This window comes from Papio anubis, chromosome 11 (genome assembly GCF_008728515.1).
Source record: "Papio anubis isolate 15944 chromosome 11, Panubis1.0, whole genome shotgun sequence".
Taxonomy (NCBI): domain Eukaryota; kingdom Metazoa; phylum Chordata; class Mammalia; order Primates; family Cercopithecidae; genus Papio; species Papio anubis.
Genome location: NC_044986.1, coordinates 13,680,576 through 13,699,013, shown reverse-complemented (window position 1 = coordinate 13,699,013; position 18,438 = coordinate 13,680,576). Strand labels below are relative to the sequence as shown.

At 37.0% G+C, this 18,438-nt stretch overlaps 1 protein-coding gene across 8 annotated transcripts; it reads right to left on the bottom strand.

The window, feature by feature from the left end:
• Positions 1-1,913: 1,913 nt before the first annotated feature.
• TIAL1 (TIA1 cytotoxic granule associated RNA binding protein like 1) lies at positions 1,914-16,699 on the bottom strand. 8 transcript variants are annotated; one of them, XR_004176875.1, is made up of 12 exons: positions 16,521-16,699; positions 10,895-11,044; positions 10,605-10,659; positions 10,358-10,445; positions 8,367-8,442; positions 7,169-7,277; positions 6,068-6,163; positions 5,881-5,965; positions 5,512-5,635; positions 5,278-5,336; positions 5,042-5,181; positions 1,914-4,244 (listed from the first exon to the last, which is right to left on the bottom strand). XR_004176875.1 is itself a non-coding variant. In XM_031652025.1 (12 exons), coding segments are annotated over exons 5-12 (759 nt in total). In that variant the 5' UTR covers positions 8,905-8,970; positions 10,358-10,445; positions 10,605-10,659; positions 10,895-10,993; positions 16,521-16,596; the 3' UTR covers positions 1,914-4,117. The 8 variants fall into 8 exon arrangements, 5 of the variants coding, with proteins under 5 accessions (XP_031507885.1, XP_031507882.1, XP_031507883.1 ...); XM_031652025.1 differs by lacking the exon at positions 5,278-5,336 and adding an exon at positions 8,903-8,970 and having other exon boundaries at positions 10,895-10,993; positions 16,521-16,596; XR_004176873.1 differs by having other exon boundaries at positions 5,278-5,635.
• Positions 16,700-18,438: the final 1,739 nt, after the last annotated feature.

The window sequence follows — 18,438 nt, the reverse complement described above, 5'->3', positions numbered from 1 at the left end:
TTAGTTCCCATATCTGAGAACTCCAAATTAATGAATTTAACCATATTAATATGAAATAGAGCATGCATTTTTAGAAGGATGCAAATTTCTACTCCTTCATATCCAGAGATTAAATTTTAATTCAACAAAGCTAATGGACATATTAACACTTACATAGAACATGGAAATAGGTCCTGAACTACATACATATTCCACATAACTTCCTGAAAACTTAAAACCTAGTTGCTTATTTCATGGCAGCCTGGAAGAATAATTATGTAATAAACGACAATAAGAAAAAGCCACTTATCATATAGTCTAGTCTTTATTGAAAGACTTACTTCAACTGTTGTTTACAGCTTTGGCTTAAGTTGGCCATTTTAGCCTCTCACTGCCAGCAGACATAAAAATCAAGTGGGAATGGCACGGGGGAAGGGGTTGGAAATACTAGTAGAGAAATTATTAGAACAAAGAATATGGCAGTCAGAAACACATCACCAAAATAAATCTCAAAATAATTATGAAATAAGAAACATTTCCTTGCATGCCAAAAAAATCTCTGCTGATGTTTTTGATGAACGGGGTGGGGAGCAACGATTCTTAGGCTTAAATTGGATCAAGATAGCATTGGGTCAAGTTAACAGCCGTACTTTTAATTATTTTTTGAAATGTAGTCTCACTCTGTCGCCCAGGCTGGAGTGCAGTGGTGCAATTTCAGCTCACTGCAACCTCCACCTCCCAGGTTCAAGCAATTCTCCTGCCTCAGCCTCCCAAGTCGCTGGGACTACAGGTGCTCACCAACACATCCAGCTAACTTTTTTATTTGTAGTAGAGATGAGGTTTTACCATGTTGGCCAGGCTGGTCTCGAACTCCTGACCTTAGGTGATCCATCACCCGCCTCGGCCTCCCAAAGTGCTGGGATTACAGGTGTGAACCACCATGGCCGGCTACAGTTGCACTTTTTGTTTTCTTTTGAGACTGAGTCTCGCTCGATTTCCGAGGCTGGAGTGCAATAGCGCAATCTTGGCTCACTGCAACCTCCGCCTCCTGGGTTCAAGCGGTTATCCTGCCTCAGCCTCCTGAGTAGCTGGGATTACAGGCACGGGTCACCACGCCTGTAATTTTGTATTTTTAGTGGAGATGGGGTTTTACCATGTTGGTCAGGCTGAGCCACTGCGCCCGGCCCAGTCGTAGTTTTTAAATGGTACATTTCATTTGGATAAGTAGCTTTGTATTTTAAAAACCACTTAATGGCCGGGTGCAGTGGCTCACGCCTGTAATCCCAGCACCTTGGGAGGCCAAGGCGGGTGGATAATGAGGTCAGAAGATTGAGACCATCCTGGCCAACATGGTGAAACCCTGTCTCTACTAAAAATACAAAAATTAGCCAGACATGGTGGCATGCATCTGTAGTCCCATCTACTTGGGAGGCTGAGGCAGAAGAATCGCTTAAACCCGGGAGGCGGAGGTTGCAGTGAGCTGAGATGGCACCACTGCATTCCAGCCTGGCAACAGAGCAAGCCGCCGCCTCAAAAAAAAAAAAGGGCCGGACGCTGTGGCTCACGCCTGTAATCCCAGCACTTTGGGAGACTGAGGCGGGCGGATCACAAGGTCAGGAGATTGAGACCATCCTGGCCAACAGGGTGAAACTCCATCTCTACTAAAAATACAAAAAAATTAGCTGGGCATGGTGGCACATGACTATAATCCTAGCTACTCAGGAGGCTGAGGCAGGAGAATCACTTGAACCTGGGAAGCGGAGGCTGCAGTGAGCCAAGTTCTTGCCACTGTAGTCCAGCCTGGTGACAAGGCAAGACTCCGTCTAAAAAGAAAAAAAAAAAAAAAAAAAAACTTAATATGAAATAACTTCCATTAACTGATCATGAAATTTTGCCCTCTTTCAGATTAAGATGAAGGACACTTCAGTCACATGTTTACTGTGGCAATATAACTAGTCTGGATAATTTTTATTAAATCATAGAATATACAGTCAGGAAACACTACAGCTATATTTAGCTGTTAGTTATCTCAATAAGCTACTTAATTTACTGGCAGACCAAAACAGGCATACTGAGCATTTTTAATTTTATCAATTAAAAAAAGTCTTCAGCTGTTCAAGTTTCACATATATTCATAAAATTTTTAACTCGGGGGCACAGTTAACATAATTTATTGAGTGTTCTCCCTATAAAATATAAATTAACTTTTCCAAAAACATTCCTCAAAGATACTATAAACAAAAGAAATAAGGGTATGTTTTATAACAGAAGAGTGTAATAGATGACCATTATGGTAAAAACTAAGGTGCTATAAAAAAATATGGCCCAACTATGAACTTTAGACCCTATGAATTTTTATGTTGAACACATCTGGCTATATTGCTAAGTGGGAAAAGGAGGAAAGTAATACCAAAATTATTGTGATCACCAATTTATAAAATCATCATTATTTTAAAGCTAATTGTAAGACTTCAAATGTTTAGAAAACAGTAATTTGTGGGTACCAATTGCATCTTACTACGTAACTGTAAAAGGCACTCTTTGGTGCCCAGGCCAGTATTTTGAATACATTGCCAAGACATTTGCACTCCCTAGCTCTGACAATTCAAATACATAGGATTTTATCTATTTTACATTCCTGTTTGATAGAAATTTGAGGCAAATTTTACCCACACAGCCTGAAAAATACCTTAAAAGCAAACCTCAGTCTTCTGCATCTTCCAACTGATTCCTTTACAAACTCTGCACACATACAACTTAAGCCTCTGCTCAGGCTTTTGATACCATGCACACTGCCCACAAGGAAAAAATTAATTGAAAATAAAAGCCACAACTCTGTGTACTATTTAAACTGAATATCCAATTATAAATTGGTACATTGAAGTGTCTAAATAAGATGTTTTTAGCAATCTTGTTAAAAAAATTATTGGGCAAAATATATCTTAATTTTTAAAAACACCCCAAGATTTTTAAAAAACACTTGTACTATACAACTTATAGTAACCTTGAAATTGGTTTATAAGGTTTTAATCAAGGTATTTACATACCAAGTAATGTAAAGCAAAAAACAAAACAAAACAAAACAAAAAAACAAAACTAATTCCCAGTGACATTTTAGAACATACTAATGCATCAAAGATTTGTATGAAATTAAAATTAAGGCTTTTTCTGCACAATTTGTGTAATTTTAATTTTACATAGTAGCCAACCTTGGAAATGTCAGTCTTAACATTCTGATCAATCCACTGCATTCAATGCAGTGGAGTGTGTTAAGTGTTACTTCAAATAATTACATTGCTGCTACTTCTATGTTGAAGCATGCTTTTTAAACACTGTAGTTATTGAATATTTACAATGTGTATCATTTAAACTTCATGTAAAAGCACAAGTATGACTGTCTGACTTTAATACAAACACCATACTTGGAATTTCCCCCCAAAATGAAATGTAATATACTACAATTTTAATAATCGACACTTTTGGAAGTTTTAAAAATATGTTTAACGTGGACCACCGACATTTGCTCAAGTAACCCAAACAATGCTGTTCCTTTTTTAGGGTGCAAAACTTCAGTCTGGCTTCAGTTTCTTTAGGCATAGAGAAAGAAAATATTTCCTCCAAAGCGACTCCAAAATCACGCATTTCTTCTGAATATCACACTTTTTCTCTGCTGACTTCAAATGTGGTCCACCTCAGGGAAGGGGAGGGGAGTATCAAGATTCAGGATGAACTTATATGTGATTCCCAGGTTTTCACGATCCTCCCTTTTTTGCTCTTTTAAAAACACAGTGAGTTAAAATACTGAACAGCAAGATAAAAATGGAATAGTATCTAAGAATCAAAATGTATTAGCCATTTTTCCTATATCAAAATTTGTAGTCAGAATTGTCTTTATTGACTTTATTTTAGTTTTTGTACACAAAGAAAAATCATGTTCATATCCATCATGAACAAAAACTTAAAAAGGCAGAACTAGAAGACATGTGTCCTTCACCAAAGCAAATCTGTGCTAAAGGTTCCAAACATTTCAATTTTTAAAATAAATATTTTCATTTTCCGATGTCTACTTTCATGTCTTCAGAGTGTCACAGGAAATCGAAGCCTATCGTGAATTACAATTTTTTTTAAGAGTCCCGGCTCACTGTGTTTGGTAACTTGCCATACCATATCCAGCTTGGTTAGGAGGAGGTATTACAGGGGGAGGAGCTTGTCCTTGGGGAGGCTGAGCACCAAATCCACCCATCCAAGCAGCAGAAGGTGATTGACTTGGAAGAAAAAAAAAAATCTTCAGCAAACACAAGAAAGAAAAAATCACGTATGTATTTACACAAAAATCAAGCAGAGCCTAATCACAGAATAGAAAACCAGAAATCAACACACCTACAACAAATAGATCAAAGAAATAAATGATATATGTATTAGTCTTCGATATTTTTAAGATAACCACAACTTAGCACAATGATGTCTAAGGAGTATCTGCAAACTAATTTTTTAAAAACTGTGAATGATTCAATACATCATCTATTACATAACAAATTTTAAAAACACAAGTTCATGTTGGAAAGACTCTCAAAGGAAGAAATCAGAAAATAAAGGTATGGGCTGGCCCTGGGTGGGAGAATTACAAAGGAGGAACCCACTCTTATCAACAAAAAGGAAAAAAAAAAAAAAGGCAGTTACTTTGTATCACACAAACCTCAGATTTCTCACACATACCACATAGGCATAAAACCATCAAACTTCTGCATATACCTGGACAAAGATCTTTCACATGCAAAAATAAATAAAAGTATATCACAAATGTAAATCAAATTCTACCAACTGCTTACAGGGATCATAGAGGACACACTAAATGTTATCCCAATCCCTCCTTTCTACCTAGGTAATGAGAAGTAATTCCTTAGCCTCATAAATCATATTTTGTTAGATTTGTTTCTATAATGCTCATAATGCCAAATAGCTCAATGTATATAATTAAAATAGATTCTCCTTAGGAATACACACTTTTATTTATTTTTTCAGAACCATATGTTTCTATACTGGAATAACCCAAACAACTTACTCTACTCCAAATCCTTGTTGATTCCATGGTTGCCCGTATACTCCATAAGGCGGTACTTGCCACCCATTTGCCATATACTGTCCATACTGTTGTGGGTTTCCATACACTTGGCTCCATTGGCCCCACTGACTATAGTCGACCTAGGAAAAAGCAAATTATTGTTTTAGGGAACACGTAAGAAACACCGTATATGAAGAAAGAGTGGGAGACAAGGAAGAGAAAAACTAAGTAAGCACCCTTATGTGAATAGGACTCTGTTATTTATCATTGTCTAAGTTTATTGGGGTGGTGACACCTGTGAAAAGAAAGTATTAAGATTCAGTTAATACCGCAAATAATCAATTTTGAAATACAATCAACTGAAAGTAGCTATATGCTTTATTTTATTGTTTATTTTACAGAGTTTCCAAAGCTTTTTATGTGATATGTAAGATGGAAACCTTAAAAGGTGCTATGAAAAATCGAATTACCTGTTGGAAGTTTTTAGTCATATCAGGAGATTCTTTACCCCAATAGCATTTAACCACATGTCCTTCAATCGTAGTACCGTTCACTGAAACAATGGCATGGGCTGCACTTTCATGGGTTGAAAATCTAAGAAAGAAAAATGATAGGTTTTGTTTTTTATTTTTTAAGAACCTAACACAGTAAGTAATATGGAGACTCATCAGTTTATACCTGCAAGTTGGTACTTTTTTCTAAAGTACATTAGGTAGGTAGCTTAAACTTCTATATTGCAAAGAAGCACTAAAATAACAGACACTGATACACTGGGGAACGTAAGTGAAAAGAATGAATCAAATGTAAGAGTAATAATGATATTTCAAGTAGAGTGTTACCTGACAAATGAATAGCCCTTTTCTGGGAAAACTCTTATTTCCATAATTTGTCCAAATGGTGAGAATGTCTGTCTCATAAGCTGATCTATAAAACAAAACATACAAATAAAACATGGCTGATGTGTATCATGAAATTCATAATAGTGATGAAGCTCCTCAGAGGTGATTAGAAAACCAAACATTGTACCTGTTAACCCAGACGCAATTCCTCCACAGTACACAGTACAATTTTTTGGACTTGACTGGTTTACTACATCTTCAAATCTCAACTGCTTAGTGTTGTCTGTATGCAGAAACAAAACAAAAACGTTGACTGTTATATGGTACTATAAAACTGTCTTTTGTTAATTACTATATACTATTAAGATATGCCTCAGGCTGGGCGCAGTGGCTCACGCCTGTAATCCCAGCACTCTAGGAGGCTGAGGTGGGCGGATCACGTGAGGTCAGGAGTTCGACACCAGCCTGGCCATCATGACGAAACCCTGTCTCTACTAAAAATTCAAAAATTAAGGCAGGGTGCAGTGGCTCACACCTATAATCCCAGCACTTTGGGAGACTGAGGTGGGTGGATCACGAGGTCAAGAGCTCGAGACCAGCCTGACCAATACGGTGAAACCCTGTCGCTACTAAAAATACAAAAATTGGCTGGGTGTGGTGGCACACTCCTGTGATCCCAGCCACTCAGGAGGCTGAGGCAGGAGAATCGCTTGAACCTAGGAGGCAAAGGTTGCAGTGAACCGAGATCACACCACTGCACTCCAGCCTGGGTGACAGAGCGAGACTCCGCCTTAAAAAAAAAAAAAAAAAAAAGATATACCTCAATGGGAGGAGAAAATATAATTTTTATTGATGCTATGATTTCACACAGACTTGATCTATAAAATCAGGTGATTCACAGCTCCAAAAATACTTATATCATAGCCCAATTATTTTCAGATAACGAAACATAAAATGAAATTAGTGTCTTGCAACACTAATTAAATACTAAGTCCAGCCTGGACAACATAACCAGACCCTGTCTCTATTAAAAATTTAAAAATTAGCTGGGCATGGTGGCATGTCCCTGTAGTCCCAGTTACTCAGGAGGCTGAGGTGAAAGGATCACTTATACCCAGGAGTTTCAGGCCACATTGAGCCAAGATCACACCACCGCACACCAGCCTGGGCAACAGAGCCAGATCCTGTCTCTTAAATAAATAAATCAGAAATTGAGACTAGATGAATACATGATACATGATTTTGTGAAGAATCTATGATTTTAACACATACAGTGGATATATCTTACTTTCTTGTGTACTTTTAGGTGCAGGTGGTTTACGTGTGGCCCAGTTGGTTCGGATTTGACGACCACCCAACCACTGACCTCCCATATGCACAATCGCATTTTCTGCATCCTATGGATAAAAAAGAAAGAAAGCACAATCACAAAGAAAATAGTGATAAATAAGACTCAGCACGATTAAATAAAGCATCGGCACTGCTGGATCCAATACAAATCAGTAGATGAATTCACTAAACATCCTAAACAAAACAAAACTGAACTATTACCAACTAGAAAATGATTTGAACTTGAGTGATTCAATCTAAGCAAAAACAGATACTCTGGCCCTTTATCTTACCACTTCAATAAAATGTAGATGACCTGTAATCCCAGCACTTTGGGAGGCCAAGGCAGGAAGGAGGATCACTTGAGGTCAGGAGTTTGAGACTAGCCTGGCCAACACAAGTGAAACCATGTCTCTACTAAAAATATAAAAATTAGCTGGGTTTAGTGGCACACGCCTGTAATCCCAGCTACTCCGGAGGCTGAGGCAGCAGAATTGCTTGAACTCGGGAGGCGGAGGTTGCAGTGGGCTGAGACGGTGCCACTGGACTCCAGCCTGGGCAACAGACTGAGACTATCTCAAAAAAAAAAAAAAAAGGTGATTTAAGTTATTGAAACTGCTTTAAAATCAAAGCCCACTTTATTATTTAATGTTATAGTTAACACAAATGCTTACTTTGTACCTCTTTTACAAAGAATATATGCAAAAATCAAGATGAATTGCTTAAATTTTTATTCATATAATTTGCTGTAGTCACTAACATCCCAGTCATATAAGAGTATCAATAGTAATTTAAAAGGAGTTAAAACTGAGATTTTCACAGTTAAAACTGAATATAATTTACCTACTCTCTAAATTCTCAGATTAGCTCATCTGTCCTAGACTTGGGCTTTACTTCTAAATCCATCTGACCTTTACCAATGTACAAACACAATTTTAATAATCTTCCTTATAGTATAATCATTCTTTTTCTAGCTATTTATTTTCGAGTTTATGAAAGAATGAAATTATATTCTATTATTAAAACATACATAACATTACATAAAAGTTGTGTTTGCAGTTAACATTCAAGTATATTCAAGTTTCAGATTCAATACATTAAGTAACTAATGACTGAATTTAGTATTAAAAAATATAAATTGAGATGGAAGAACGTACCAGTTTGTTATAAAAAGATACAAAACCATAGCCTTTGGATTTTCCAGTTGCCATGTCTTTAACTACCCGGGCATCCCTGTGAAAAGAAGCACAGCTAAATGAGGGAAGTAAGAGCCACCCTCAAAATAAAAACTAAAAGGAACCACACACACTGTATTGTGAGCATTTTTAAAATAAAATTCCAGTTAGCCCTAATTAACTACAACCATTCCTGAACTCTCCCTAATGCTTCTTTACCTGTTAGAAAAAAGCAGTAGGACAAAAACATGTAATAAACATGCAACCTAATCAAATAGCCTGTGCTTTCTAAACTAAATGCTCAAATTTGAAGATTAATAGGAACAACAGTTTCCCTTTCTAATATTCTATTTACTAGTGTCCTCTAAGGTTTACTGATTCTATAAATTACTGTAACAATACTAACTACTTTACCATGCAATCTCTAAATAGTTAAATGTCTTCTGCCTAGTGATACAAAATATATGAAATATTAAAAAATTGAAAAAGAGGAAAAAATAGGAATTAAAAAGGCATACATGGCCTGTTAACAGATTTCTTTATTTTTCTTGGTCAATTCTCTACCATCATTTTGGAGTTTGGGCAGCTGTAAATTTTGAAAAATTGACATTTTCAGAAATTTAAGAAAGGAGAATAAAAAACTAACAACAATGCTAAGCACACCAGTACGAAAACAACAAATTTACACAGAAATTTTAGTGAGTAAGTTAAATGATTGGAAATATAGAACTCCACTGAATATAGAATGTTAAAATGTAAATACTAAAATATGTATATATAAATAATGTATAATAAGAATAAATAGAAATGAGAAAAAAAATCTACAACTGAGTTCCAGTGTGCACAGTTCCTTGCAGTTAGCCTTCAAGATCCTGTCCATTCTTATGAGCAATTCTGCAAAATAACCAGAATGCTATTACTTTTAATTGTGACTTGGACTTAAGAAAAACTGCAGGTCTCAGGTATAAATAAAGATTGAAAAACAGCAACCTGTATTATTTTTATATTGATTTTTAAAATAGTACTACTTACCACATTTAGATTAAAAAGCAAAGCAAATATCAAAACAGAAAGTTAAGAATTAAATCTTTTAAAGAAATTAAATCTATAGAACAACAAATTGAATAGAGAAAATATTGTTGTTCTTAGTTGAAACACTTTCCTGTAAAGTAGTACTAAGATGTTTAATTTAAATCTACAGGAAATATACAAAATAAACTGATTTTAATCAGAAAGATAAATTATGATAAACATTTTCTACAATTCATAATCATTTTTAGTTTTCCAATATATTTTTAACCAAGTAACAACAGTAAAATCTGAGCATAAATGTTGTTAAAAATCAAACCACATTTGCCTCTTAACTAGTAGAATCAAATATCACTAACAAAAAACATCTACTAATTAAACCCACATTTATGACTCATACATTGAAACATTTTAATAGTATAACAGTACTTTTCACTTACAGCTAAAATATCAAAAACACATTTATCATAATAAAACATGAACATTTCCAATTTAATCACAATATATTCAAGGATTTACCTACTCTCCCATTTATAAATTCCTCCTATAAAAGTTATTCAACTCTTACACAGTATAAATCACATTTACTTTTGATTAACTCATTATCCTAAACCACCAAATTTTGAAAACACATGACAAAAAAGCTAGACTTTATAAGTTTTACCATTCAAACATCTGCTTCAAAGATAACAAACAGAATCACTTAAATTTTTTTAACATATTATACACAGGATTAGATGAAAACGAGACCCCAAGACACTGAAATGACATTAACATTTTCAACAACATCCACTACTCAAAACAAACCAAAATAAATAAATAAAAAATAACAAAACAAAACAAAACCATACTAACTAGAGAAAGAAAATCTTAATTCAATTATAAGTTAATCATATACAATTCTGCCTATCACAACTGAGTGTAGTACTGATTATGATACTTACGATATTTTACCAAAGGGGGCAAATGCTGATTTGATATCTTCTGTTGTAATTTCTGGACTCAAATCCCCAACAAACACATGGAAGTGATCTGAAATCAGAGCATTTGGTAATCAAATACTTAAGAAGTCAGCCACTAAAACCTTTTTAAGGCAACTCTAGAGGAGGGAAAAAACCCCTATTTAAGCTGGTAATGCTTCCTGGATAATTTCAGAACTCTTCCACAGTAAAATGCAGCAGGAGTACTTACTGGAAGTATCTTTTTTCTGGCTACTTGGTGTGGTTGCCCAGTTTACTTTGACCTCCTAAAAATAAAGATTATATTTAATAAAATTATTAGGCATGTCATGAGTTACAACACTTACCACTTATCAAATCATTTATCAAGCAGGGTTATTTTTGTAAAAGCACTAAGCTGAATAAAACAAAACCATCACTCAGCAGCCGAGTATCTGTTCAAAAATTTGCCTAGAAAGAATACAAACTAGTTTGACATGCAAATATATGTACTCATAAGGTGCCATCATCCTATTATCTTACCTTTCCCAAAATTTTTCTCCCATTCATAGCAGCTAATGCAGCAGCTGCATCTCTGTGTTCATAAAATTCCACAAAGCAATATGGGTCATTGCTTGTATGCTGCAAAACAGAAAATCCAACAGAAGAGTTGACCCTTCTGCTATCGGGTTGCTGAGAAGAAAATCCAGGAAAAAACATTACTGACAGCTAGGAATGTACAAGGTGAGACTGCATAAGCTTATGAAAGCCTAACACTTTTAAAATAAGATTTAAAGCTAAACCTGACTTTGCACCTCAGAATACTACTGAACTCAAACGGAACTATTCATGAGCATCAGTATTAAATGAAAATAAAGAATTCTGGTGAAGTCTGTTAAATATAAAATAGAAGCTTATATTAAACCAAACAAAACCTCAAACTCAGATCTGATGAGGACCACTCCTTACCATTGCTTTCCTTCTCCAACATTATTTTTAAAATATGTTCTACTTATGCATCATAATCCTCTGTAAGTGGTATCCCAGGATACAGAAATACAGAATGAACCAACTTTATAAACTACTCCTGATCAAAATTAGGATCAATACTACAAATGATGGAATTCTATACTGCTACAAAGACTGAATTTTATTGATTTCTTTTCTGGATATGGAAAGAATGAAAATAAAAACAGGAAAATTTAAGCTTTACAACCAGCGACTGAAATGAATTCCCTACCTTCCAAAATAGTCTAATGTACTGAAGATTCTATATACTTTGAATTTGGTCTTCCAAAGATCAGAGAAACAACAGCGGTGATCAGGAAAAGAGGTTCTGAAAATGTATCTGAATAAAATATTCCAAGACAAAGCTACAATTTTACATAATAAAAATACCATATAAAAAATCTATATTAAATATGTTCTGCAACCCTATGCTTGACAGTAGTTACCTAAAACACATTTATAAAGATGTGAAGAAAGTAGTACTACCCAAGCTATAGCAACATTCTCACCTGACAACCAAACTGGAAACGAATTTCTATGAAACTGCAACCTATACTGAAGAGCTGCACAACTGTACAAGTATATATTTTTATGTAAGGCTACAAACAGTTATCATTATTCAATGTAAAATGCCCTATAAGAATAATATTTAAAATGTGGAATTCTAGTTGGACTTACAAGGGATAAATATACCAGATAAAATAAAGATCTTTTCAACAACCACAGTTTTTCATTCCAGGAAAGTTTTAGAAGAAAAATCCAAAATAAGACGTCTAAACAACAGTGGCAAAGGAACCAGAAGGCATTTCCTTGAGGGAAAAAAAGTGGGATCGTTAATACTGACAACAAAACTATGGGCTCTCATACAAAATCCTACTGTTGTAGCCACGTGAATGCTGTTCTTAAGAGGTAAAGAAAGGAAATGGGGGAAGACTTCAAATTAAAACACACACATAAATTCTTCTTGTAAAAGAGTTATTACATTTACCATAAATATTCACTGAAGAAAGGACATCAAAATAAATAAGAGGCTAAAATTGTGCCAGTTGAGTTTTCCTTTCACTCCTCTTTTGCCCCAGTGATCTCGAAGGAAAACATTGATAATCACAGCAAAACATACAGGGGTCCAATGGTAGATCTATGACAATCCCATACACTTTAGGAAACTAGTCTACTCGTGAACACCAATTTCAAATCTATCTAATAGCAGGCCAGCTCCCAATCAATGTATGCACGTGCATGTACATATACACATATATTCATTGATATCACATACTTCATATATTCACATCACACTGCATTTCACCTAATTTAAGACACCATTTATTTCTAAGTCACATCCCAACTATCAGAGATAATAAAACTCTAAAAAAATTTGACTTAGAATCAATAATACATATTTGTATTATATAAGGAAAGCTAGAATCTATGATATCAAATCCAAAGTAAAAAAAATCATAAAACTATGGGGAAAAAGGATTTCTCACATACTGAAATGAAATTTATGAAAGAAAAATAAATAGCTGCTAGATACTCTGTATTAGAGTTTATACCCTTTGGAAGCTTCTTATTTACACCACCAAGTGACATCCTAAAAATCAATTATGGGCTGGGCACAGTGGCTCACACCTGTAATCCCAGCACTTTGGGAGGCTGAGGCAGCTGGATGACTTGAGGTCAGGAGTTCGAGACCAGCCTGACCAACACAGTGAGACCCCATCTCTACCAAAAATTCCAAAAATCAGCCGAGTTTGGTGGTGGATGTCTATAATCCCAGCTACTCAGGAGGCTGAGGCAGAAGAATCGTTTAAACCTGGAAGGCAGAGGTTGCAGTGAGCCAAGATTGTGCCATTGCACTCTAGCCTGGGCGACAGAGCCAGAATCTGTCTCAAAAAAAAAACAAAAAACAAAAAAAGTGCTCCTGCCTGTAACCCCAGCACTTTGGGAGGCCGAGGTGGGCGGTTCACAAGGTCAGAAGATCAAGACCATCCTGGCCAACATGGTGAAACTCAGTCTCTGCTAAAAATACAAAAAAAAAAAAAAAAAAAAAAAAATTAGTGGGACTTGGTGGCACGCACCTGTAGTCTCACTCAGGAGGCTAAGGCAGGAGAATCACTTGAACCCAGGAGGCCGAGGCTGTGGTGAGCCGAGATCATGCCATTGCACTCCAGCCTGGGCAACACAGCGAGACTCCGTCTCAAAAAAAAAAAAAATCAATTATGGCTGGGTGCAGTGGCTCATGCCTATAATCTCAGCACTTTAGCAGGATGAGGCAGGAGGATCACTTGAGCCTAGGAGTTCAAGACCAGCCTGGGTAACATGGTGAAACTAATCTCTACAAAAACATTTAAAAATGAACTAAGTGTCGTGGTGTTGTCCCAGCTACTTGGGAGACTGAGGTGGGAGGATCGCTTAAACCCAGGAGTTGGAGGCTGCAGTGAGCCATGATGGCACCACTGCACTCCGGCCTGGACGACAGAGTCAGACCCTGTCTCTTAAAAAAAAAAAAAATCAATTATGTCCCTACCTTATTTAGTGTTGTCACCAATTTTTGTTGGATGACATAAATGTCAAGACAGAGAAATATGAGACTTTACAAGTTCAAACCTAAGAGTTCTAGAATACGGAAGTTATGAAAATTCATTTCGAGTCCCTCTACCCTTCAAATAGCTATATGTATACATGGGGTTTTAAAAAATACTGTTAAAATAAATCTTTATCAAATGTTTCTCAAAAATTTTCTAGTGACTCTTTCCCCACTTTCTCACAACGCGTTCTCTCCTAAACCTACTTCTGTCGGCTTCTAAGCCAACCATGCCACTGACACTGCATGTAGAGCTCAACAATGACCTCTCTGCTGCATCTGTGATCCCTTTTCCATCCTAATCTTTACTTCCAAGCAGAATTCACTACAGCTGACCACCATCCTCCTTTAAACATTCTCTTCTCTGTATCCTACCACACTCAGGTTTTCCTGTTTCCTCACCATAGGATCTTTCTTCCTTTATGCAAACTCTAAATGTTGAGCTGGTCCAGGGCTCAGACCTTATGGCCTCTGTGCTCTTCTTCACCATCATTCTCTCTCTGTGAACTCACCTAGTCCCATGGCTTCAAACACCACTGCAAGCTTCAGCATTGGTCTCTCCAGAATTCCAAACTACTTTACCCAACTGCCTAATCTAACGTCCACTTCAATATCTAACTCATGTCTTAAATCTAACATTGCCAAAACACAATTCCTGATTAACACCGCTCCCTGTGGTGACATCCAACACGTCACCCCCATTTTAGCAAATAAATAGCATTACCACGTATGCAACTGCATTAACATGAATCTTAGGGTATTACCCGATTTCTTCCTTTCCCTATGTCCCACAGCCAACCTAGTCCTATCAATTCTACCTCCAAAATATATTCCAAATCTATCAACCTCTGTCCTTATCTTGACTTCGGCTAGCACGTTTGAGAATAAGCCTCCATCATCTCTTACCTAGACTAGTGAAGCAAATCCAGATGGTTTTTCTCCTTCTGCTCTTGCCCACTATAATCTATTCTCCATATAACAGACATTCTCTACAAAGAGTAGTAAGCTTAAAAATACAAATCTTGGCACCTCATCCCCCTGCTTAAGCCCCTCCACTGGTCTGCCACTGCGACCAGAGTAAAACCCAAACTATGTCATGGCCCATAATGCCCTGTGATTCTGAATCCTGCTGTTAGTTAGACTCATTTCCCTCCATCCCTCACCAGACTCTAGTAATCAGCCTTTGATTCCACAAACACAAGTTCATTACCAACTCAAGACTTTTGTATTTGCTGTTTCCTCTGCCTCCAGCTGTTACCACAGATAGCACCATCTTGTTACTCGTCTCAGCTCAAAGAGGTGACATCTCTCATCACCTAGCCATCACAGAACTTGGTTTTATTCTCTTCATGGCTTACATCCCCATTTGCTTGGGGAACTCATTTGGCTGTCTCTCCATTATATCTCCAGTACCTTGTATAGTGCCTAGTGCAAAGGAAATTTTTGATCGATGAAAGCACAAATAATTAAAGGCAGGAAAGAAAAATATAATACACCAGAACAAAATGATGACTATCATTAGTTGGGAAAGATAATCAAAAGGCCAAAGCACTTTAAAGGTTTTTAACAGCTCTCCGTTTCAGTACCAAACTTACTTCTCAGCACAGTTTCTAGCCCTTTCCATACACTCCTGCCATCTCTTCTGACTAATCCCATTTTAAACTACAACAATGCTACAGGTTCTATTTTTCCCTGCCCTAAGCACTCCTGCTCTCCCTACCAACCTGGATCAAAGTTCCCTTTATTTGGAATCCCTTCTTCCCTCAATTCCTTTCTAGCCAATATGCACTACTATCCTTTTAAGGTTTCTGCCTAGGCAGTGACTCCTCCAACAAGCCACTCGCTGACCTCAGGCTGCGCTGGATACCCATTTGCTCCCACAGCACTTTAAGTTGTCTGCTTCTGGAGCCTTTATTATCCTATATCCTAAGTGCCTGCTAACTCCTTTGTCTCCCTACTAAACTGTAAAATTCTATGGGACAAGGAATTATCTTTATTCACCAGTGTATCTCTAGCACTTACTGCAGTATCTAGTACAGAGTAAACAGACAAAAAGAAAAAAAAAAAAAAAAGCTGATCAATGAACGAAAAGACAAGGAAAAAAAGCCTAAAACATGACTCATCGGGTGCTGCTACAGTCTTAGCAGGAAAGCATAAAAAGGTTAAGTATTTGCTACAGACACAAGAGACAAACAGTCCTGCACACTACACATATAACCTCGTGTTCTCGCACACGAACATATACTGTCCAAATCGTTAACATTCTTATTGGAATTGTATGAAATACTTTCCAGTTTTTCACCACTCTGAAATGAGCTCTAATAGTGTTCTAAAAGCAGAATCACTTCAAGATAACCACACCACAAAGAATGACCGTTTGAGATTAACAGCACAGAAACTTTGCCCTCTCAAATAAAACTCCATCCTAAGCCTAGTTTGTGAGCCAAAGCAAAGTAATAAGTCAACACAACACAAATCTCTCCACCAGAATAACTTGAGGCTTATAACGCAATTTTAAAATCATGCTAATCAACCCATCATGCTAATTGTCAGCACATGGAACTGGGAAGATCTTACCTCTGTTATCATTTTACAGCTTTTACAGGGTCCAATCTGACTGAACAACCGAAGTATAAGGACTTCTGTCACATCTGGAGTTGTTACCTAATGTGATTCAAAACAAGAAAAAAATACGTTATCAGCAATTTTTCCTTTAGCTCTGGCTCAAATGTGTTATTTAATTCATCACCTTTTCTTTTTCTTTTTTTTTTTGAGACCTGAGTCTCGCCGCTCAGGCTGGAGTGGTGGTCAGATTCAGCGCTCACTGTGCCCGCCCGGAGTCGCCATTCTCCTGCCTCAGCCTCCTGAGTAACTGGGACTACAGGTGCCCGCCACCTCGCCCGGCTAGATTTTTGTATTTTTTAGTAGAGACGGGGTTTCACCGTGTTAGCCAGGATGGTCTCGATCTCCTGACCTCGTGATCCGCCTGTCTCGGCCTCCCAAAGCGCTGGGATTACAGGCTTGAGCCACCGCGCCCGGCCGGAGTTTTGCTCTTGCTGCCTGCCCAGGCTGGAGTGCAATGGCATGATCTCAGCTCACTGCAACCTCCGCCTCCCAGATTCAAACAATTTTCCTGTCTCAGTCTCCCAAGTAGCTGGGATTACAGGTGCATGCCACCATGCCTGACTAATTTTTGTGTTCTTAGCAGAGACGGGGTTTCATCATATTGGTCAGGCAGGTCTCGAACACCTGACCTCAGGTGATCGGTCCGCCTTGGCCTCCCAAAGTGCTGGAATTACAGGCGTGAGCCATCGCACCCGGCCACCTTTTATTTCACTTTAACTTCCTCTGTTTTCAATAAAATTTCTCCAATTAAACCTGATCCTATGAAAGTAAGATTAACCCTTATTTAGGAAAATAACAATTGTTCTTAGGCCACTAAAATACCACTCTGAAAGACATTTAAAAAACGAATCAATGTGATCTTGTATACCCCAATGGCATTATTATTCTGTATCCTGGATATAATTTTCTCATCTTATTCTAATTGTTAAAATTTTAAACCGGTCTCAAGATAACTACAATTTCTAATTAAAAATAATTTATAGCACACACACACACACACACACACACAAATACAACAAATACTAATTCATTAAAACACCTGATTGTAATAGGATATTAAACATAAAGTGAGTTTATCTTAGACTCCCAACCAAAGCAATTACATGAACAAAGAACAGAATTAGAGTAAAGTTATAGTAAAACATACAGAGGGTGGAGGGTTTTTGTTGTTTTGTTTTTGGCTAAGTAAGGTTACTTGCAGTGATGTCTTCACTACTTCATTTTAGGACAGCAGGGAAAATATAAAATTTCCTAGTCTAAAATGCATCAGAATCAACAAAATATATATGCATTTTTTTGAGATGGAGTCTCACTCTGTCGCCCAGGCTGGAGTGCAGTGGTGCAATCTTGGCTCACTGCAACCTCCTCCTCCCAGGTTCAAGCAATTCTCCTGCCTCAGCCTCCCAGGTAGCTGGGACTACAGGCGCCCACCACCACGCCCGTCTAATTTTTGTATTTTTAGTAGAGACGAGGTTTCACCATGTTGGCCTGGCTAGTCTCAAACTCCTGACCTCAAGTGATCCACCCGCCTGGGCCTCCCAAAATGCTGGGATTTACAGGAGTGAGCCACCATGCCCAGCCAACAAAATATATCTTAATGTAGATAAAAAAGCAAATACAAAGATTTCTTAAGAAATTCAGAGAAAAATTAAGACAAATCCAGGTATATTTTTGACTATGGACACTTAAAAATTTGGGTTTTTTTTTTCTAATTACAAATTGAATGTATGTGTTTTGTGTAAAAGATTTTAAATACAGGAAAGTTTAAAAAAGAAAAGAAAAAAATGCTACTTCACCACGCAGAGATGACCACCTTGGTTTATGTCTTGTTCTATCGATTTATCTTAATTTATCTCAATAAATTGTCAAA